The sequence below is a fragment of the Narcine bancroftii genome, chromosome 6 (genome assembly GCF_036971445.1).
Source record: "Narcine bancroftii isolate sNarBan1 chromosome 6, sNarBan1.hap1, whole genome shotgun sequence".
In the NCBI taxonomy this organism is placed as follows: Eukaryota; Metazoa; Chordata; class Chondrichthyes; order Torpediniformes; family Narcinidae; genus Narcine; species Narcine bancroftii.
The window spans coordinates 136,970,106-136,993,388 of record NC_091474.1 but is presented as its reverse complement, the minus strand read 5'-3'; the positions used below and the strand labels follow the sequence as shown (position 1 = coordinate 136,993,388).

Here is a 23,283-nt window from a genome sequence, read left to right as displayed (position 1 = left end):
TTGAAAAAAATTAGATATAATGTCAAAGATACCAAGTTATAATTTGAAAAGATATGGTGTCCATTCATAGAATATTATTGTGGTTGGCAGTTTTAGGCAGTTTGTCTGCTCTGGTGATGCTCCGTCTGGCTTCTGGAGTTACTGATCCAATCCATTTTCATTGTTCTTTCTCTTCTCTTTGTTTGCTTTTATAAGTAACTTTGATTAGACAGACAAGCCGCAGTGGTCAGGTCTCTGGCAGAGTCTGCAGTCTGGCCTTCTGTCTAAGAAATGGAGGGAGAAAAAGAGGTGAGCTGTAGTGATAGGGGATGATTCAATAGTGAGGTGAACAGATAAGAGGTTCTGTGGAAGAGATTGAGAATCCTGCATGGTATGTCACCTGGGAGGGAAGGGAGCAGCTAGCTGTTGTGCTCCATGAAGGGACCAATGACATGGTTAGGAAGGGTGATGAGGTCCTGCAAAGAAAGTTCAGGGAATTAGGTGTGAAGATGAAAGTCAGAACTTCCAGAGTTGTGATCTCAGGACTGCTACCTATGCCACATGCTAGTGAGGATAGAAATGGGAAGATAACACATGGCTAAAGAGATGGTGCAGGAGGGAAGGCTTCAGATTTCTGAATCATTGGACTCTCTTCCAGAGAAGGTGGGTCTGAATTGAAGGGGTCTAATATCCTTGCGGGAAGACTTGCTACTGTTACTCCGGGGTTTTGATTTGCAGAAGGATGAAAACTGGAGTGCCAGAGCAGTGGAGGAGGAAAAAGATGATGTTAAGACTGCTTATAAAGCAGAAATCAAAAGATTATGCGTGGTGGAAATGGTGTTTTGTAGGGAAAGCAGATGAGCTTAGAGCATTGATTGGCACATGGAATTATGACAATGTGGCCATTAGTGAAATTTGGTTGCAGGAGGGGCATGACTGGCAGCTCAGGGTTTCGGTATTCCATTGTTTCAGATGCAATAGATGTGATAGAGGGATGAAAGGGGGAGCAGTGGCATTGCTCGTCAGCTATGCCCAGGCATGACAGACTAGAGGGCTCATCTACTTAGGCTATCTGGGTGGAGCTGAGGAATGGGTATAAATAACTACATTAATGGGGTTGTATTATAGACAACTCAATAGTCAGCAAAAATTGGAGAAGCAAATCTGCAGGGTGATATCAGACAGCTGCAGAAAACTAAGTTATGATAGGTGATTTTAACTTTCTACTTATTAACTGGGACTCTCATTCTATAAAAGGGCTGGATGGCATAGAATTTGTCAAATTTTTTTCAGTAAAGTATCCTAAATCAATTTATTGAAGTAAAGGGAGTACAATATAGGATCTCCTTTTAGGGAATGAAATAGGACAGGTGACAGAAGTAACTGTAGGGGAATGCTTTGGGTCCAGTTATCACAATGCCATTAGTTTCAAAATAATTATGGAGAATGATAGGTATGGTCCTCAGGTTGAGATGCTGAATTGGAGAAAAGCCTATTTTGATGAAATGAGAAAGGATTGGAAAGAATGTTCTCACTAAGTGGAACACCTTCAAAGGTGAAATTTTAAGTCCAGAGTTTATATGTTGCTGTAAGGATTAAAGGCAAAGTTAATGTGCATCTGGAACCTTGATTTTTGAGGGATAATCGGGATCTGATTAAAAAGAGAGATGTGTATAGCAGGTATGGGCGACAAGAGAAAATTAGGTACTTGAGTATGAAAAATGCAGAGGGAAATCAGGAGTGCTAAAAGAAGACATGAAGCTGCTTTAGCAGACAAGGTGAAGGAAAATCCTAAGTAAGGGCTTCTACGGGTATATAAAGAGCAAAAGGATAGTAAGGGACAAAGTTGGTCCTCTTGAATATCAGAGTGGTTGGCTATGTATGGAGCCAAAAGAGATGGGGGTGGGGAGGATCTTAAATGTTTTATTTTACATCTGTATTTACTTGGGAAAGTGGCCCAGAATCTAGGGAAATAAGGCAAATAAGCAGCAAGATCATGGAACCAATAGAGATTACAAGGAGGAAGTACAAACTTTCTCAAAGTGAATTAAGGTGGATAAATCCCCAGGGGCTAAGAAGGTATTCCCCAGGGCCTTGAGGGAGGCTCATGCCGAAATTGCAGGAGCCCTTGCAGATTTATTTAAAATGTCCTTAGCCATAGATTAGGTACCGTAGGATTGAAGGGTAGCTCGTATTTTTTCGTTGTTTAAAAAAGGCTCCAAAAATAACCCAGAAAATTTGAGGTTGGTGAGCCTGACATCAGTAGTAAGTAAAGTTATTGGAAGGTGTTTGAAGAGTTTGGATATACAAGTATTTGGATAGTCAGGGACTGAATAGGGATAGTCTACATGGCTTTATGTGTAGTTGGTCACGTTTAATAAATCTTTGATTTGAGTTTTTAAGAGGAGATTACTGGGAAAGTTAATGAAGGAAAGGCTCTGGATGAGTCTGCATGGACTTTAGTAAGGCCTTTGACAAAATTATGCTTGGGAGCTTAGTTAGGAAGGTTCAGTCACATGGTATTCATGGGAGAAGCCAGAAAGTGGCAGTGGGTGATTGCCTCTCTGACTGGAGGCCTGTAACGAGTTGGCTGCCTCAAGAATCAGTGCTGGGTCCATTGTTGTTTGTCATTGATATTAATCATTGACATTTTCTTCTTCTTTGGCTTGGCTTCGCGGACGAAGATTTATGGAGGGGGTAAAAGTCCACGTCAGTTGCAGGCTCGTTTGTGGCTGACAAGTCCGATGCGGGACAGGCAGACATGGTTGCAGCAGCTGCAGGGGAAAATTGGTTGGTTGGGGTTGGGTGTTGGGTTTTTCCTCCTTTGCCTTTTGTCAGTGAGGTGGGCTCTGCGGTCTTCTTCAAAGGAGGTTGCTGCCCGCCAAACTGTGAGGCGCCAAGATGCACGGTTTGAGGCGATATCAGCCCACTGGCGGTGGTCCACCGCCATTGACCAATCATTGACATGATAATGCAGTAAATTGCATTAACAACTTTGCAAATGACACAAAGATTAGAGTTGTAGTGGACAGCGAGGAAGGCTTTCAAAGCTTGCAGATGGATCTGGGCCAGCTAGAAAAATTAGCTGAAAAATGGGAAATGGAATTTAATGCAGACAAGTGTGAAGTGTTGCATTTTTGAATGGACAAACTCAGGTCGAACACACATGGTAAATGGTGGGACACTGAAAGTGGTGTCACAGGTAGATATGGTCGTAAAGGGAGCTTATTGGCCTTCATGAATCAAAGTTTGAGTATTGGAGTTTGGATGTTATGGTAAAGTTGTATGAGATTGGTGAGGCCAAATTTGGAGTATTGTATGCACTTTTGGACACCTAACTACAGGAAAGCTATCAATAAAATTGAAAGCATGCAGAGAAGATTTACTAGGATGTAGCTGGGATTTGAGGAACTGAGTTATAGGGAAAGGTTAAGGAGGTTAGGACTTTATTCCCTGGAGCATTGACAAATGAGGGAAAAATTGATGGAAGTTTCACTTTATGAAACTAGAGCATTCCTAGGAAACCTATCAGCCAAAGAATCTCCACGAAAAATGTCATCGATTCTTTTGCCTCCACAGATGCTGCCTCCTCCATCATTTGGGGCTCCAAACAATGCTTCCAAGTGAACCAATATTTCACCTGTGAATCAGCAGGGATTTTATACTGTATCTGGTGTTCCGTCTATGGTCTCCTCTACGTTGGAGAGACTGGTCGTAGACTGGGAGATCACTTGGTTGAGCCCCTCAGCTCTGTCCGCTGCAATAGTGTGGATCTCCCAGTGGCCACCCATTTCAATTTCCCATCCCATTCCCTTGCGAACATGTCTGCCCATGGCCTCATACACTGCCAGACTGAGACCACCCGCAAATTGGAGGAACAACACCACATCTTCTGACTGGGCACCCTCCAACCAAATGGCATTAATATTGACTTATCTGGCTTTTGTACTAACCTCCCCCACTCCCTACTTCTTCCCCAGTCACTTTCCCCCAGCTCTGCATCTCCCTTCCATCTCCTTTCACACAGACATGGTAAAATTCTCACCTCACCCCTTATCATATCCTTCCTTTTGTTGGTCTGGACTCCTCCCCCAGCCAGCATTATCTGAATTCCTCGAAGAAGGGCTCAGGCCTTATCGCTGAAAGACCACCCGACTTCCTCCAGCATTTCGATGGGTTTTCTCTGTGTCAAGAACACAGATATGGACAGAAGGGAAAACCCCGCCCTCAACTGCTTCACGATTGACGTTTAAATTGACCAATAGAACGTAAGCAGGCTGTTGTGGGCGGGACTACCGGCTCGGCGTGGAGGGAGGCTGCGGCGTTTCTGTCAACAAACGCGAGTTGGCCGCCGCCGAGAGACCGTTATGCCTCGAGCGTTCTAGCCGTTTGTTGGGCACGCGACCGAACGCGAGTGGAGTGGCGCGCGATCCGCCAAGGCGAGGGATGCCGTTTTTGGGGCAGGACTGGCGCTCCCCGGGAGAGTGCTGGGTGAAATCCGAGGACGGCTGGAAGAGCTCTCAGTTTTACCGGCAGGGGGAGGAGGAGGAGGAGAGCAGCGGCCACCGGGGAAAGCAGCTGTGCAATCGGTTGGTATTCGCTGCATCTCGTTCGAGTTTGGGATGTCGATGGTGCCTTCTGCACTGCACACAAGGCTGCATCGACACAGCATCTATCCTCAACCCCAAGTCATCTTGTAGCATTGGAAGGGCTGCTGGTGAACGTGACATCACGGCAGTGATACCTTGTGCTGGGCAAAATCTCTCAAAATGCAGTGAAAGGGTGGTTGTTATGTTGCTGAGACTATTTCCGAGCTCGAGTGAGAACGCATCCAGAACATGGTGCATTGAGATCTCTTTTCCCTCAGTGGATGTATTTGCCTTGAATGGAGTACAATCAGAAGGTTCATTGTTGGGCTAAGTAGTTGAAAAGAGTGAGGAAGCTCCACCTGTTACTCGTAGTCCTGGTCCTTTGGTCTTCTCGTCTATGCTGACCATCAAGGACCTCTACCATTTGCAAGCACTTGGTCGGTAGCAATTCAAGTACACAGCTGGATCTCCCTGGAATGCTGTGCAAGTCCCTGCCTTGGCATAGATCTTGGCATCATCATGAGTGACAGATCACAGTGGACTGGAGAGTAATGCTTTATCTTTATTCAAGAAGTGAAAAAAAAAGACAATCCATGAAATTATAGACCAGTAGGTCTCACATCAATGATAGGATTTATGCACATTTGGAAAGTCATGGGCAGATGAGGAACAGCCAGCTAGCTTTGGGAGGGGTAGGCTGTGTCTTCCTAATTTTTTTGTCTTTTGAGGAGGTTGTTGAGGGGAGGGGAGTTAATGTCGTCCATGTGGACTTTAGTTTGGCATTTGACAAAGTGCCTCTTATAGGCTGATTCAAAGGGCATGTGAATTGATAGTTTGGATACAATGTCGGCTGGCTCATAGCAGACGGGGCAGTGGTGGAAGCTGTTATTCAGGCTGTGACCAGTGGTGTTCTGCAGGGATTGGTATTGAGATCCTTGTTGCTTGTGATACATAGAAATGACTTGGACAAGAAAAGTAGGTGTTACATAAGAAAATTTGCAGATGCTGTGGAGAAACTGAGTAGATCATGTACATCCATAAAAGCCAATCAATGTTTCAGGCCTGAACTCTTCAAGAATGTTGAACAGGTAGACGTCTGAATAAAAAAGTTTAAGGGATAGGGGAGATGCACAGGCTAATAGGTAATGAAGGAATATGGGCAGCAGGGTAAGACCATAAGATATAGGAGCAGATGTAGGCCTATTGAGTCCACGTTACCATTTCATAATGAGCTGATACATTCTCCTACTCAGCCCCACTCCCCTGCCTTCTCATTTCCTTGAGCCCTGACGATTCAGATACCTATAACTCTCAGCTTTGAATGCACCCCGTGACTTACTAGAAGAGAAAGAAGCCTTGATTGTCAATTCTGTATTTTTATTTCGACTTTCTCTGTGCAACTGAAATGTTTTTATTTGTTCTGGTACTTTTTGGTATCTGGGCTGACTTGCCAGAGCTGCTCTACGGCAGTGCTGCTACTGGTGGGGACCCAGGAGAACAGGAAGCGGAAGCAGACTCTGCAGGGTCCAGCTGTATGGTTGAGATGCCGACGTCTCTGAACAGGCTTTAAATGGCCTGATAGAGGAGTGGATGGTGTTTTTTTTAAAACATAGAGGTCTGGCCAGGATGATGGTGCCTATGCAAAGCAATATACCACAAAGGGTTGCAGACTCTAGAGGAGTTTCTTCCACAAATTGGAAGAACAATCCCTGTTGAGAAGGAGAAGCATGGGAGGCGACCCTACAAGGAAGGTGACCTCAGCAGCGGACTACAAGGGGCTCAGCATTTGAAGGATCCACAAAGGCTGCGGCTGTTGGCAACTTGTGGTTAAAAGACTCAGGCTACCGGCAACTTGCAGTTGAGGACTAATATCAGGCTGCAGACTTCTGGAGACTGGTTCAGGTGAACCAGGTATCGGAACCAAGACTCGAGAGAATATTGATGGGAATCCGGCACTGAAACCTTTCTGATAGTATTGGAGGTTTATATCTGGAAATTGGAATACCAATAAATTGCACAGGAGTCTGTGAGGCAGCGGGAGCACTGGAAGCAAATCCTCGGGCACTCAGTGTTTCTGAAGGATCTCTCTTTTGCTTTTCTTTCTCATTGGGGACAGTGGACAATGGTCATGGCGACTCTTTGCCATTACAGCAAACAAAAGTAGAAATATGTCATGTATATTACATTGTTTATATTATTAAATGACAATAAAAGGAACCTTTGAACTGACTAGGCTATCATTTTTCTTGAATTCCAACCTATTTTTTGAGACAGTAACTCGTATTCTTAAATGGCTGCAGTCTTTTGTTGGGGAAAAGAAAATTTCCCCCTCAATACCTATGACAAAATTTTCCAGCATTTGGATCCAGTGACTATTAATCTGGGATGATGTGCAAATTGGAGGGCAAATGATGCTTTTTGAGTAATGGGGTTTATTTTGCAAATGATGCACACTGGAGCCATTGCTGCTCATGGAGGAAATAAACATTTACGATGATTCATGAAATACTAATCAAGTGGGCTGCTTTGGAGTCCCACAGCATAGAACAGGCTCTTTGACTCAATTCATCCGTGCTTTATTCTGGTATTTGTACCCTTAATTTGTTGGAGCTACACTAATTTGGACAAGTGGTGAGTATTATTCTGCTGGATGGTGGAAAGGTTTTGGAGTGTGATGAGATGAGTCCCTTGCCACAGGGAACCCAGCCATTATGCTCCTGTCATCATGGGGTTTATGTTGCAGTTGAGTTTCTGGTCAGAATATTGATGAGGGAAACTAATGATCATGTCATTGAACATTAAGAATGTGTGATTGGATTCTCTCTTTGTAATGGTCATTGCTTAGTACTTTTATGGTGTTGAATGCCTATCAGTGCATGTGGAATATCCAGATGCTGCTATGTGTAGCTGTAAGCTCCATTTCTTGAGGAGGTGTTAATGGAATGGAACATTGTGCAAACATCAGTACAATCCCATTTCTGACCTTTTTTGGTGAAAGGTAGGTAAATGAAGCAAACAAGGAACTCCTTCAATGATATTCTTGGGCTGGGATAATTGAACGGTTGGGATTATCATATAATCTGAAGGTATGACTAAATCTCCCACAGATTATTCCATTATTCCCTCAGTGCTGGTCAAAAAGCTTCAAACTCCAACCGACCGCCGGTCCCCACTTGCCAGATTTTGGAGCTTTCTGGATTTTAGATGTCGAGATAAAGGATCATGTATCCTTTATGCAACTCTATGTATCCTTGTCCAAACAAGTGCATTCCTGAAAAAAAAAACAATTGTCATATCCATCTGTTGCTTACTAACCACTGTGCACATATACTCAAAGAAGTCCAGTGAATTGGTTGAATGTTACTGACCTTCCTGAATCCTTGCTGCAACTGGCTGATGGAACAATTTCTATCCATTTCTCTTGCTGTATCTTCCCTAATGATAACATCCATAGTTGGAAAAATCCTTGAAGCTAAACCAAATTGACCTATAGTTACTTGCCTTTTGTCTTCCTCCAATTTTAAACAGTGGTGTTATTATTTGAGTAACATTTCATGATCTTTTAATTCATTATTATATTATTCAGAGACATCAACTGAATCTTCTCTGGCTGTTTTTAAATACTTTTTTCATAAAATGGTTGTAGATTGTGGTTGGGTGCATGTACATTTTGTTTAATAAATGTTTGAAATATTTTTTCTTTGTCATAGATTGCAAGAAGAGAGCAATGAAAATAAATTTGTTGAAGACTGTGAGGTGATAGTAAAAAAGAGGAAGAAGGATCGCTTTAACATGAACACACAAAGTGAATGTAAGTTTTTAATCATTGACTTAAAGTGAACAGTCAGCTTTTTCTGGATGGTTTAATCTTTGTGTTGATTTGCCATAAATCAAATTCCTGTTAATTTTTGCCGAATCAGGATTTTTTTGGTGCACAAATGTTCCAACAACCCAAAATTTCCTGCTTTGGAAGTAATGACATTGTACAGTATGAAAATAGGTTCTTGGGACCACAATGTATAAGTATCCATTTATATTAATTCAATGTTATTCTTTCCACATTCCTGTAACTTGCCTTCAACTCACTTCCAGATGAGGGAAAATTTCCACTGTCCAGAATAACCTTGCATTAGTTGAAATATGGAAGGAAACCGGAGAATCTCGTCACAAAAATTGTGCAAACACCACATGGATAACATTGCTGAACTCTGATAAACCTGGATCACTGTAGCTGTGGGCAGCAGTTCTAGCTGCATCACTGTACCACCCATATTTTATCTTAAAATATTAATAGGATCAATTTTGCCACCTTTCTTCCTGGTGAATTTCTGTTGTAATACAGGGGATAAGTGGGGTACAGAAGTTTGATGTGAAAGTATGACTATTAAATTGTTGACTGTCATGTGAACTAAGAAATAGTGAAATTCTTTGTTTTGCATGCTATTCCAGGCAAGTCCACCTATCCTTGGGTACAAAAAGTAGTGCAACATTTAAAAGAGTGCAAATATAGCATTACAGAAAAAAATGTTTAGTTAAAACAATGCAAGGTGAGGGGTATGGCCATGCAAAGGAGCTGAGCAGACATGCTTTGAAAGAGCTCTCCGCAAGAAGTATTTAAAAAGACTGTTAGAAAGCTCAAAACCAGAATTTTAGTGTCAAAAATGGATAAAACAAGTGCCAAACGACCAAGGCAACCAAAAGCAAATACTGAAGAAACAACAACTCAGCTCGGAACATTGTGTGGAAGCCTGATGAGGAGCAACTCAGGAGAGGCCTTGGGACCAGCTGAACCCAGCAGAGCTGGGGGATCAGCCCAAGACATAACCAACATTCTGAACAAAATGGAAATTTTATGCACTCGTTTCATGAGTGTGGGATCAGCAATGAGAGACATATCGGAAAAGGTAATGGAAATCAAAGGAGTTGTGGAAGACTTAATGGAATGAATGACTCATTCAGAGCCTGAGCTGAACAAAACAAAAGACGGATTAAAGGCACTGGAAGAAAAAGCAAAAACATGGGACACAGGAAAAAAATAAGATTGATGGACAAGATCAATCATATAAAAAACTTCAGCAGACATAACAATGTAAGAATCCTTGAACTAAGATAAGAAATAGAGTGGTGAGTTCTTTGAAACATGGATCCCACAAATGCTGGGACACAGCAAGTTAAATGCAAAGCTGCAAATTGAAAGGGATCACCAAACCTCGGACCCAGAAGAACCGGCGAACAGCGACCACAACCAGTCCTGGTAATACTTTTAAGTTACCAGGTGAGAAATGTGATCATGGGATCAGCATCCGAATATCTAAAAAAAAATGGCCCATTCGTGGTGGGCAATGCAAAAGTAATGTTTTTCCAGGATTTTAGTCCTGCCTTGGTCAAGCAAAGAAAGGAATTTGATTAGATCTTAAAAACTTTAAATATTCAGTGATTTACCCAGCAATTTTGCGGGTGGATTTCTCTGAAGGAAATAGATGAATTTTCAAGAATAAAGAAGTGGAAGAATTTTTAAGAAAGTTATGAAAAGATTCAAGTCGCCAGCTGAAAGAACGTAAAAGACCACTTCAAAACAGGACTAACTGAAAGATGTATCTTTTTATTTATATTTAGTAGTACTGAACCGTCTTGTTTTCACTGATAAAATAAAAACCATTTTGGTTGTTATGGAGACCTTTGAAAAGATAAAAAGGTGGTGAGGAAAGTAGCAAGTTAGGAACTCTGATTTTGGTGGGGGAGGATTGTGCCGGAGAAAAGAGCATTTTTAAAAGATGCCGCAAAAAGGAGGGTTTCTTCTTTGAAAGAATCTACGGGCTTTTTTCTTGGGCTTCAGGGTACTATTGTCAACATCACCGTAATGTGTGGTGTGTTTCTTAAAGGGGAAATGTACATGTTGAAAATGTCTCTTAAACAGAAAATGTTACAGCAGTATTTATATATTTTTAAAAATTGGAAAGATTTTATTGTTATATAATATCTGTTTGGAAAAATTGTATGGATAAAACACTAAAGTTTATTAGTCTTACTATTAATGGAATAAACAGGATGGTGAAAAGGATCTTGGCTTACCTAAATAAATTAAAAGTGGATATAATCTTTTTGCAGGAAACACATCTTACCAAATTGGAACATGATCAATTAAGAGGATGGGTGGGACAAATAACCTTTGGTTCAAAGGCAAGGGAGGTGGTGATTCTAATTATAAAAATACACCAGTGTTAATAGAAGATGCTTCAATTCATCAAGCCAGAAGGTTTGTAATGTCACATTGTGAAATTTAGGGAGAAGAATGGACTTTTATGAATATTTATACTCCAAATTATAACAATTAAGCCTTTATGAAGGATATCTTCTTAAAAATAACAGAAGGAAAACAAAATACATTGGTTGAAGGAGATTTTAATTTCTGCTTGGACCCAATACCAGATAAATCAGCAAAAACAATAATTAGACAATTAAATCCCATAGAGAGAGACTACTCTTTTTACTCAAAAATGCACGACTCAGGAGTGTGCCATGTGATGACATGGGGTTAGACTGTGAATCCCTTCTCTCCAAAAGTTGTTGGAAAATCCAATAAACAACGCAAGATATCACCAAAGAAAGAAAAAAAACAGCTATAACTCCAGAAGAAACTGAACAAGAAAAAGAGACAGATAAGAAAGAGAGGCCTACCTTGAAGGATCCTGGAGCTTTTCAGAAGGTAGGAGTCTGTGGAGATAAGCCTGGAGCTGGGGAGACCTTGGGCATTGCTGTACTCCCCTGAGGAGTCATGCATGCGCAGAGCACAGAAAAAAAGGCAATTTTTTTTGAAAAGCCCAGGAAACTTCCAGCTCAAGTGATCAGGATGAAGACCAGGAAGACCTTGGACATTGCTGTACTCCCCTGAGGAGTCATGCATGCGCAGAGCACAGAAAAAAAGAGGCAATTTTTTTTTGAAAAGCCCAAGAAACTTCCAGCTCAAGAGATCAGGATGAAGACCAGGAAGAACGGAAATTATATCTAGAACAAAGAGTTATGACTAAAAAGACAGGAAAAAAATGAAAGATTTTTATATTTTCAGCTGAAAAGAGTGCACAACTCATTAAAAATAAGTCAATGCTTGTATGTCTGCCCAGTTAAAAAGTAGAGTGATTTGAAAACCGAATACCTAGCGAGGCTATCAGACCACTCTCCATTAATATTAACTATAGAAATAATGGAAAAGAAAGAAAATTTATACAGATAGTACCTCAATGCAATATTGTTTAAAAGAACAGATTTTTGTGAATTTATAAAGAGACAGAAAAATTTTGTGAAACAAATCTGCCATCTATTAATAATAGTTTTCTGATAGGGGGCATGCTCAAAGTGGAAAATTATATCCTATGCAGAGCCATAAGAGGGAACATATGGCAGAAGTAAACAGTTTGGAGAAAGATATTAAAGAATTAGGAAAAGCAAAGAACAGGACTACAAGAATACAGATTGCTGGAGAATAAAAAGCTAAGATACAATGAAAACATATAGGACAGAAAAGGGTATATTTAAAAATTAAGCAGCAATACTATGAGTTAGGTGAATGGGCGCACAAAATTTTAACTTGGCAGATTAAAACAGAGTAATCAAGAATGATAAATGCTATAAAAACAGACAGATACCTTGGTGTATAAACAAAAAAAATTAATGATATTTTTAGACAATATTACAAAAATTATGCAAAATAGATTATTAGGAGATGAGAATGAAATGGAAGTATTTTTTTTAATGTAGAACTTCCAAAACTAGAGGAGAAAGAAAGGATAAAATCAGATACTCGCTTCTCAAGGGAAGAAATCAAAAAGGCTGTGGGAAGATGGATTTCCACCTAAATTTTATAGATAATTCAAAGAATTATTAATGCTCTTGTTAATGGATGTCCTGAACCAAGGAGTGGAAACACAGACCCTTCCGGAATCATTCTCAACAGCAGTTATTATAGTGTGACTAAAAAAGAATAGGGACTTTGTCACACAGACCAACATCCTTGTTAAATGCTAATTATAAGATAATAGCGAAAACATTGGCTAATAGGTTAGGACAATACTTGCCAAAACTGATACATCCGGACCAAGGAGGATTTGTTAAAGGAAGGCATTCCTCAAATAGTCTAGGAATATTATCTAATATAATACACATGGCTAAATCTGAACAAAATCCAAGTATTACAGTTTCATTCGATGCAGAAAAAGGATTTCACCATTTGGAGTGGCCCTTTTTATTTAAAACATTGGAAAAATTTGCCATAGGCAGAACACTTATAAATTAGATAAAATCTTTATACCATAAACTGCAAGCTAAAATAATAAATAATCAGATGTCTGTTGTGCTCCCCTTGAGTAGAGTGAGCAGACAGGGATGCCCCCTGTCCCCAGTGCTATTTTAGCGATTGAACTACTGGCAATGATAATAAGAAGGGATCTGGATATAAAGGGCTTTAAAGACTGGCAAGAAGAATCAGTTGATTCACTGATGATGTGCTATTGTACCAATAAGACCCGGCTAAATCTTTGGAAAAATTACAAGGAACACTAGAAAATTAAACATAGATAAAAGTACCATTAACTAATTTTGAATATGAAAGCTACTAAAAAGGAAGTAAATTTAAATGGAAGATGGATGGAATGAAATATGCTTCTATTTTTATAAATGAGATTTGATACTTGGTCAATTTATTGCTTATTTCCATAAAATTACCTAATAGATATAGCTCTGGGCTGCCCATAAAGGCTACTCCTGTTATCTTGGTTAATTTTTCTGCAATTTTTTGCCAAAATGGCCTCACCTTCACGCACAACCACATGACATGTAGAAAAGTTTTCTGCCAGAATTTTATAGAGAAGTTAAGGACTTAGTTATACCCCTCAGCTTTGAGATTCATGCTGATCTTTGCAAGGGCACAGATGGAGGAGTCTTATCTAACCAAAGGACTTCTGTTGCCAGGTGTGAAATGGAGTAGAGAGCGTGAGGAAACATTCCCACGAAGAGGGTATTGTTCCTAGAGTGTTTTTCGTGATGGGGAGGGTAGAGAAGGAGTCAGATCAATGGAAGGGCTAGCAAGCTGTAGACCAGGCGAGGCTAGATCCATAATGAGAACAGTGTCCTTTTTTTCATCAGGAAAAGTAACATGAGCATACTGCGTATTAGCATGAAGCAGTTGAAGATGCTCTACAAGTGGGTCAGCATTGCTGGGTTAAACATGTTTTCTTAATAAAACTTTTCTGGGCTGAGATAGCCAAGTTGGCAAGATCGATCCAGTTTTCGATTTTCTAGGGAAAACAAAAAGACATTGGTGAGGAGTCTCATTGGTAGCTGGACAAAGCCATGTATGGATAGAGTTTAATGCTTCTGGCAGCAGCTCTTGCCAGTGGCTGATGGGGAGACCTTTCGATTTTAGAGCAAGAGTGATAGCTTTCCAGATTGTACCATTACTGTGCTCCTCTTGACCATTACACCTGTGGGTTATAGCTTGTAGTATGACTAGTAGCTATCCTCCTATCGAGAAAGTATTGACTAAGTTCAGAACTCATGAAAGCTGACCCTCTGTAACTGTGAATGAAGTTAGGATAACTGAAAATACTAAAAATCATATCAAGACATTTAATAACAGAACTAGCAGAAACATCAGCACATAGTATAGCTGAGGGGAAAGGAAAGACTTCATCAATTATGTTAAGAAAGTAAGAATTCTTATTATTTGAGGGGAGTGGTCCTTTAAAATCCATGCTGAGGCGTTCAAATGTCAAGACGCCTTAATGTGGAAATGAAAGGTTTGTAATAGCGTGGTTTAGACTCAGCACAGACAGGACACTCGTTAATTTCTTGATGTCATCTAGTGAATATGGCAAATTGAGGGACTTCACATAATGATAAAATCTAGTGACCCCTAGGTGACCTAATTCATCATGAAGGTATTTCAAACGGTCTAGCTGCAGACTTGAACAGGTTATGCGAGAAAACGCGTCCAGAGGGTCATTGAATTTTCCTGGGCAATAGAGGAGATCATAATCATAAGTAGAAAGTTTGATTTGCCAATGCATGATCTTATCATTTTTAATCTTGCTCTTCAATTTAGTGTTGAACATGTAGGCAACAGATGTTTGATTAGTCAGTAAAGTGAATTTCCTTCCGGCTAAAAGGTGTCTCCAATAGCAGATGGATTCTACAATAGTTTGCGCTTCCTTTTCAATAGAGGATTGCCTAAAATCCGGCACGTGTAATGTCCAATTGGGCAAAGGCCCAATCTGACACATCAGATTCTACTTGTACTGGGTTTGATGATTTTTATTTTCTTTCAATAAACGTCTAACCTCGTTCTTAATAAAGAGTCTGTCCTCTTTGCTATAGTGCCTATTCTTTGTAGCTATTGGCTTACAATCCAGGGTTAGATTGGTAAAAAGATGTGAATGTTTAATCTTTAGAGTTGATAACCTGCAAACAGCCTCTTGGGGTACTGTGATCGATGATAATGGGCTGTTAAACACCAATGATAGTTTTCATTTGGCACTGGAAATCTAATCTTAAAATCATCGGAGTGCACAGACTGGGGAGCACATGCAATTTGAAATCTTTATATTCATTTCCCTGTACCTTCAGGGTTATTTTACAGCGACTTGTAATGTCTCATTTTAGTCCAGAACAAGCCAAAGAAATTTTGCACTTAGATGATACAAGGTAAGTTCAGGGCACTAGTGATCGTAGGGTGAATATAGCTGTCAGTACAGTCCGAATTGAACAGTCAATAGACTCCCCGTCATGGACGCTAGAATAGGATCTCCCCGCGGCAGCGATCTGTCGGAGTTTGCCATGTTGCTAGCAGTTCCATTTACGATTTCAGAAGAAGTAGAAGAGGGAGAAGAGCTAGATGAATCATTGGCTCTCCAGATCCACATAGCAGTGTTGTAGCGGCACCCTGGTTATTAGTAGTGCTTGAGTGCTTCTTCTCCTTACTCTTCAACGTGAAACTTTTTAAAAACCTATTCTGCCACAGACTTCATGGTTCAAGTTTATTATCATCTGGTTGCAAATGTACAACACGATGAAATCCTGTCTCTGGACCATGGTGCACACAAAAAAAACACATAATACACAGTACAGAATAATCACATAAATAATAAAGAAATATATATAAATATTTGGAATGATTTACATGATTGCAGGATACTGTTCATCAATCTCAAAGCCTATGGAAAGAAGCTATTATCCAACGAGGACTCTTGCGCATGGCAGGCTCTGGCCCAGTGCCCGCGCTTTCCGTAGTTGGCTTGCCACGTAAGGCACTGAGAGCGAACATGCAGCGCCAAACCACAGAAGTAGCATCTTCTGTAGTGGTTTATATGCTGTGGTTTAGTGGCGCTCAGCAGTGGATCATCGCTGTGGGCAGGCTTTGGGGGTGCCACTTCAGCACCTCTTTCTTTCTCGATGGTTTTAGCACTTTGTAGTGCAGCCTTAAGGATCTTCACTTGTTGTAGAGCAGCATTAAAGGTTAGGCCTGGGGTCTCCAGTAAACATTGTCCGATGTACCCCGACTCCAATCTGCTAATGAATGCGTCCAGCATCAAAGATTCTCGGTGGGCTTTGGGTGTAACAGCAATGCAAGCACAGGCTCTGGATAGCCCTTTTAGTGCGATCACGAAAGCATCGTCGCTCTCTCTGGCTTGTTGTCTTCGAGTGTGAAGCTGATGTCTTGTGAACAAAGTGTTTTGTGGCATATCATAATAGGTTCTGAGGAGATTCAGGGCATTCTGGTAGACAGCTTCCTCCCTAACCATGGAGTAGGGCACTTCTCCGAGAAGAGCCACATGATGGTCCATTTGCGCTGCATCTTGCCCAACGTTGTTCACTCGCATGTATGCTTCAAAACACTGGAGCCAGTGGTGAAAAAAATTCTCCAGCTCGGGTGGCATCTCAAGTCTTCCAGGTTTCAGGGAAGTATCCATGATTGATCATTTTATTTTTGTATTTTGTATTTATATTCTACATAATATAAAAGTTAATAAAATTGATATGCCAGCGACACGGACCAGCCAAATGTTATACTAATAGTGGGCTTTTATTAACAGACTATAACCACTACTAAACTGGCCAGTGGGAAAGCATCTCCATCTGTTATACCAGTAGGGTGGAGTATCTCTTCAGCCATAGCCAATACCAAGGAGTCAGTATAATACACCGCCCTCCCCCATTACATCATCACACAATGACCTCCCATTACTTAATAAAATTGAAAAAGATTTGAGTAGGTGGGTGAACTTTCCCATCATTATTTGGCAGAGTCAAAATGAATATATTGCTGAGACTGCAATAATTTTTCCAGTCTTTGCTCATTCCACTACCCAAAACCTTTTTAAAACCCTTAATAAGTATGTTGGACAGTTTATATGGAAGTGTAAAGTACCCGGAGTGTCCATGGAAAAATTAACATGGGAGGCATCTGGTTACCTAGTTTCAAAAAAATATTATGTCGGCCCAAAAGAGATTTATTTATTTTTTTTTGTGGATGATGATGCCCCCTCTTGGGTACAAATTAAATTGCACACATTAAAAGAGAAGGTGTGCAATTATTTTATTTATAAATGGAATTCTAGAATTCTAGCCGTTAGGATAGACAGCCCCATTTTAAAACACTTGGTTAGAGTATGGTATGAGACTTATGGAGGTTTTGAACTGAAAAGAGAATTGTCACCAAAAAAACCTTTTAAGACAAAATGAAATTGTTTCCATGAACAATGAGATTCTGGAAGCCTGATACCATAATGGGATACCACATCCGGAAGATTGCTATGATAAAGAAGATTTGAAATATAACTTGCTGAACATGACCTTCTTTTGTTACCTCCAGTCAAGATTTTTCCTTAGGGCCAATTTGGGCCCTGAAATTACTTTACTGGAACTCACTGAAATGGAGAAACTACACAATGAAGGAAGTGTATATAAATTTATTTCTAGAAGAGTGAGAGCCCAAAGCCAGGTTTGTATTAATCTATAGTGAGATGGGAGTCAGATTTAGACATAACAATTGATGAACAGCTCTGGTCAAATGCCAGGGAAGTTTATTGGCTACTATCAATGCAAGGTATAGATTGGTCTACTATAATTTTATCCAATGGAGATGTGGGGGGGGGGGGGGGGGGGGCTGATAGTCATGGTGGGGAACTGGCTGATGGAGGACCTCAGTTTTCTTCAGGCTGACTTCCAAGCCAAACATTTTGGCAGTTTCCGCAAAACAGGACGTCAAGCGCTGAAGAGCTGACTCTGAATGGTCAACTAAAGCAGCATCGTCTGCAAAGAGTAGTTCACGGACAAGTTGCTCTTGTGTCTTGGTGTGAGCTTGCAGGCGGCTCAGATTGAAGAGACTGCCATCCATGCGGTACCGGATGTAAACAGCGTCTTCATTGTTGAGGCACACAAAACTCAAACGGTCAACCAGTTTACCTATCTCGGCTGCACCATTTCATCGGATGCAAGGATCGACAACGAGATAGACAACAGACTCGCCAAGGCAAATAGCGCCTTTGGAAGACTACACAAAAGAGTCTGGAAAAACAACCAACTGAAAAACCTCACAAAGATTAGCGTATACAGAGCCGTTGTCATACCCACACTCCTGTTCAGCTCCGAATAATGGGTCCTCTACCGGCATCACCTACAGCTCCTAGAACGCTTCCACCAGCGTTGTCTCCGCTCCATCCTCAACATTCATTGGAGCGACTTCATCCCTAACATCGAAGTACTTGAGATGGCAGAGGCCGACAGCATCGAATCCACGCTGCTGAAGATCCAACTGCACTGGGTAGGTCACGTCTCCAGAATGGAGGACCATCGCCTTCCCAAAATCGTGTTATATGGCGAGCTCGCCACTGGCCACCGTGACAGAGGTGCACCAAAGAAAAGGTACAAGGACTGCCTAAAGAAATCTCTTGGTGCCTTCCACATTGACCACCGCCAGTGGGCTGATATCGCCTCAAACCGTGCATCTTGGCGCCTCACAGTTCGGCGGGCAGCAACCTCCTTTGAAAAAGACTGCAGAGCCCACCTCACTGACAAAAGACAAAGGATGAAAAACCCAACACCCAACCCCAACCAACCAATTTTCCCTTGCAACCGCTGCAACTGTGTCTGCCTGTCCCGCATCGGACTTGTCAGCCACAAACGAGCCTGCAGCTGACGTGGACATTACCCCTCCATAAATCTTCGTCCGCGAAGCCAAGCCAAAGAAGAAGAATTTTATCCATCAGCTGTACCTCACCCCTGTAAGGTAAAAACATCATGAGTTGGGACCGGAGAAAGAGTCACCCAGTACTAAGGAGTAACAGGAATGCAGGTGTGACCTTGTACGCTCAAGATAAGTTTGGCAATAACAAGCTGATGAGCAGCAGACTAACAATGAAGGGTAGCAACAGCTTATTCATTGGACAGTGTAATGGTATGATAATTTACTAAGTGTGTGTCCTGAGGTATAGAAAAACACCACTTGCTGATATCAGGAGAATGCGCCTTTTCCAACTAACACTGTTAGTTGCAAGTGTTACAATCCGGTAATAAAGAACCTTGATTTCGACTCAGTCTGGTGTCTGACTCACTCATTCTCGAACAAAGCAGACCTAACACCCCACAGAAATTGCACCAATATAAATCATTTATCAGAGATGTACTTTAGGTGTGGGATAAAGGTTGGTTCCTTCTTACACTCTACCTGGCTTTGCATGAAGATTATATCCTTCTGGTATGACCTGTGTGACATCCAAACTAAGATCACAGGAGTCACCTTCCCTGTAGACCCAGACCTTTCTCTTCTGGAGAATTTTTAAAATGTTAATGGATCGCTAACTAAATTCCAAATTAAATTGCCTTAGATGTGGCCAGGAAATGTATAGAGTAACATGGAAATCTGATTCCCATCTCCATATTGATAGGTGTTCTTCAAAAATGAAAGGTTGCATTCCAATTGTAACGGTCACATAAAGTCTTAGGAATTGATATAACACCTTCCTAAAAATTTGGCAGCCCTCTTTAGAATATATAGGTACCTCACTGGCACCACCATAGGTTATAACCGTTACTGACTAGCCAGCAGAACTCTGTAAAAATTTTAACATGTGATACCATCATGTCTCTATAGGCCCTTTCACACTTGCAAGTGATCCCAGGAATCAAACACCATTCAGCCTTTAAAGTGGCAAGTGTGAAAGCAAAATCAGCTCAATGCCAGTGTCAGATGACATCATTTCACGCTGGGGATTGACTGCCTTGAGCCCGAGTACAATCACCAGCATGCCGGCATTGCAATCAGGCAAATGTGAGACGAGTCATTGCATTGTGGGATTGAAATGACCCAATTTTTTGCGTGAGTGCAGGAAGAAAAGATTAAAATGAAGGTATAAATTTTGCCATGGGAAAGTCGTAGTGGGGGAGAGAGAGGGAGGAAATAAATAGCAATAGCGGACAATTTTTAAACAGCATGGGAAAATTGGTAGTGTTATTGCTCACAATTTATAAAGGCCGTGTGGGGAAAAAAAGCAATGGTAGACCTGACTTCCCAGAATGCCGCAGCAAAGAAACCCTTCTATGAATGCTCCATGCATGCAGTCAGACATACAGCCCTTTCTCTGCCACATGGAATTCTGGAAGGGCAGGTCCGCCATTGCTTTTTCCCCACAGAATTTGTAAATTGTGTGATAGTGCTACCAACTTTCCCACGTTGTTTAAATTGTATGCTATCGCGCTACAAACATTCCCACGCTGTATAAATTAAGTGCTATAGCGCTACCAACTTTCTTACCCTGTTTAAAAATTGTCCATTATTGCTCACACTTTCCCACGGTTCCTTATAAAGGTTTATATAGGTCGGCTCAACAACAGGGGCTGAAGGGCTCATACTGTGCTGTACATATGTTATAATTATGCATGATCAATTTTGTTCAAAGCATTCAGTGTCCCAGTTAGGAGTGGTCAAGTGTGAAAAGCCATTCTTATCCCTGGACACTAAACAGCCAATATAGTGGGATGCAAATGTAAAAGGGGCTTGTGTTTTTCTGTATGCACTGACAATGGGATTGTTTTCTTTTTCTTTGTGTTTTTTTTCTTCTCCCTGTCTAATTGGACTTGTACGGGGGGGGGGGCGGTGGTGGATGGATGGGTTTTCTTGATGTTTTGTATTTTGTTCAGTTGTTAATTTTAAATATATTTAAAATTATAAATAAAATATTACAAAAATAAAGAAATGACTATTTACGACTTCTGCATGCCATTCTAACATGCATCTATTTCGAGATATGACCAGTCGGTCAGAATGGAACTCGGTCATATGTCGGGGAGTATCTGTAAATTATGAATTTTTCAATTTTCTGTTGTAAACCTCATTCAGAAATAAGCCTGCATGTAATAAACTTCAACTTTTTTTACTTTTTAATTTTTTTTTAAATTTAAGAGGACTGATTTTGGGAACTGATAGCCGCTTGTGGCCAAATTTGAGGAGTGTTTTGCTGGAATATATTCTACATAATATGGTACAAATGGAGTTCAAAATTAATTGCTACATGGTGTTATGAACTGAAAACAATTTTTTTTTGTTTGGGACTAAAGGGACTTTGTTTGCTCTAACAAAGGAACAGCAATCGAAAATCGACCAGACAATGATAAATTCAAAATTATAAAATATTACAATACTTACTTATCTCTAAACTTACTTAACTATAAATTTAACCTCACTATGTGCAAATGTGTATAATTGAAGTCCTGTTCTGAGAAGTCCATTTTTAAAACTTAAGCATCATTTTAGCCTTGCTTGAAGGTTTTAAATTCTCAATTCAGAAATAATTATAAAGTGTTTTTAAACATATTTTCAGGCCTCTTTACTCACACTTTCTTGAGATGAGATGTCTTGAGATATATTGTTTAAATAGAAGTATTCATCTTCTGAGCCACAGATTTATCTCCTATGAAAAAGAGAATACAATTCCTGTCTTCCCAAGGATCAAATCTTTTTACTAAAGATTTTGGAATCTCTTTTCCACACGAAGAATCTGCCCTCTTTTCAAAGAGACAGTGTAGGTGGCTACTTTCTTCCATGATGAATTCACAAACCCAAATAAGTGTTAAATGGACCCAGTAGAATTCTGTCCTCTTTTCCAAAAAGACAGTGAAGTTGTCGTCTTTATTTCAAAAGCCACTTATTCTCTGTTCCCCTTTTCCCAGGAATAACACACAACAGCACCTATTCTGGTTATTGTAATTCAATTCTGTCTTTCACAAGTTTCCAACCCCTATGTGTCACAGGGTTTTGACTCCTGTACTCTCCAAACTGAACTTGATCAAAAATATCTGAATTCAATAATCTATTTCTCCAAATCATGTGACAGTTACATCATCGACAAGGTCATTTCCAATTCTTAGAAACCACATGGCTATCAGTTTTCTTTCTACCAAAATTCTGTTCGTTTTTCAAAACCACTCCATTTTCATAACAACCTCTGACCTCATCTCTGCTGCAGAGGTTTAAGTGGTTTTGTTTAAATATAGATGGCTTCCTCGGCAGATCTTATTGAGCACTTAAGTACTTCAGTTTTTAATAAAGCAAGCATTCCATTGTTCTTGAGTAATTAGGAACCACTTCAGATCCATTAGCTCTGTCTTTCCAAGACACTGCAACTCCAAGAATGAACTCTCTTCTCTAACTACAGTGGTTCTGTGTAAATGTTCTGTGTGACCCTGTACCAGCCCACAACTAGCCTACTAAGAATACATATAGTTTGAACATAAAACTAATGGTTCATTTTAACACAGATCCATTGCAATAGAAACATAAACAATTACAGTACATAATTCAGTACAGAAACAGGTGCCTTTGGCCCTTCTAGTCTGTGAAGAAACTTTTTTCCTAGTCCCACTGACCTGCATCCAATCCATAACTCTCCATACCTCTCCCATCCATGTACCTGTCCAAGTTCTTCTTTAATGTTTAAATTGAGCCTTCATTTACCACATCATCTGAAGCTCATTCTACACTCTGCATGAAAAAGTTCCCCCTCATGTTCTCTCTTACACAACTTTACCTAACATCCCAACTCTTGTGCTCATATTTTGATTTATGATGGCCAATATGCCAAAAAGCTCACTTTACAACCCTATCCACCTGTGATGCCACTTTCAGGGAATTATGTACTATATTCTCAGATCCCTCTGTTCTCCCACCATTCACCGTGTATGTCCTTTCTTGGTTTGTCCTTCCAAAATGCCACACCTTACCCTTGTCTAAATTAAACTCCATCTGCCATTTTTCAGTCCATTTTACCAGCTGGTCCAGATCCCTCTGCAAGCTTTGAAAACCTTCTTTGTTATCCACAACAACTCCAATCTTAGTGTTGTCTGTAAACTTGTGGATCCAATTTACCACTTTATCATCCAGATCATTGATATAGATGACAAATGACAATTATCCCAGTATCGATCCCTGAGGCACACCGCTCGTCATAGGCCTCCAATCTGAGAAGCAATCTTCCACCACTACTCTATGATTTCTCCCAACCAACCATCATCGAAACCATTTCACTACTTCACCATAAATAGACAGCGTCTGAACCTTCCTGACTAACCTCCCGTGCGGGATCTCGTCAAAGGCCTTACTAAAGTCCAGGTAGACAACATCCATGGCCCTTCCTTTGTCAACTTCCCTGGTAACCTCCTTGAAAAACTA

The 23,283-nt window shown here is 40.6% G+C and overlaps 1 protein-coding gene and 1 long non-coding RNA gene across 6 annotated transcripts in view; one reads left to right on the top strand and one right to left on the bottom strand.

Moving 5' to 3' along the window:
- Nucleotides 1-4,257, bottom strand: part of LOC138736521 (uncharacterized) — a 203,937-nt gene extending 199,680 nt beyond the window's left edge. For both annotated transcript variants that reach the window (XR_011340335.1, XR_011340336.1), the window contains exon 1: nt 4,025-4,257. This is a non-coding gene — a long non-coding RNA (uncharacterized lncRNA). The remainder of the gene's footprint in view (nt 1-4,024) is intronic.
- Nucleotides 4,258-4,267: 10 nt separating this feature from the next.
- Nucleotides 4,268-23,283, top strand: part of fbxo25 (F-box protein 25) — a 165,070-nt gene continuing 146,054 nt past the window's right edge. For all 4 annotated transcript variants that reach the window (XR_011340330.1, XR_011340331.1, XM_069886165.1 and 1 more), the window contains exons 1-2: nt 4,268-4,568; nt 8,279-8,379. Coding sequence is in view for 2 of the 4 variants with exons in the window: in XM_069886165.1 (XP_069742266.1) it covers nt 4,426-4,568; nt 8,279-8,379 (244 nt within the window). In the remaining 2 variants the exon portion in view is untranslated. The remainder of the gene's footprint in view (nt 4,569-8,278; nt 8,380-23,283) is intronic.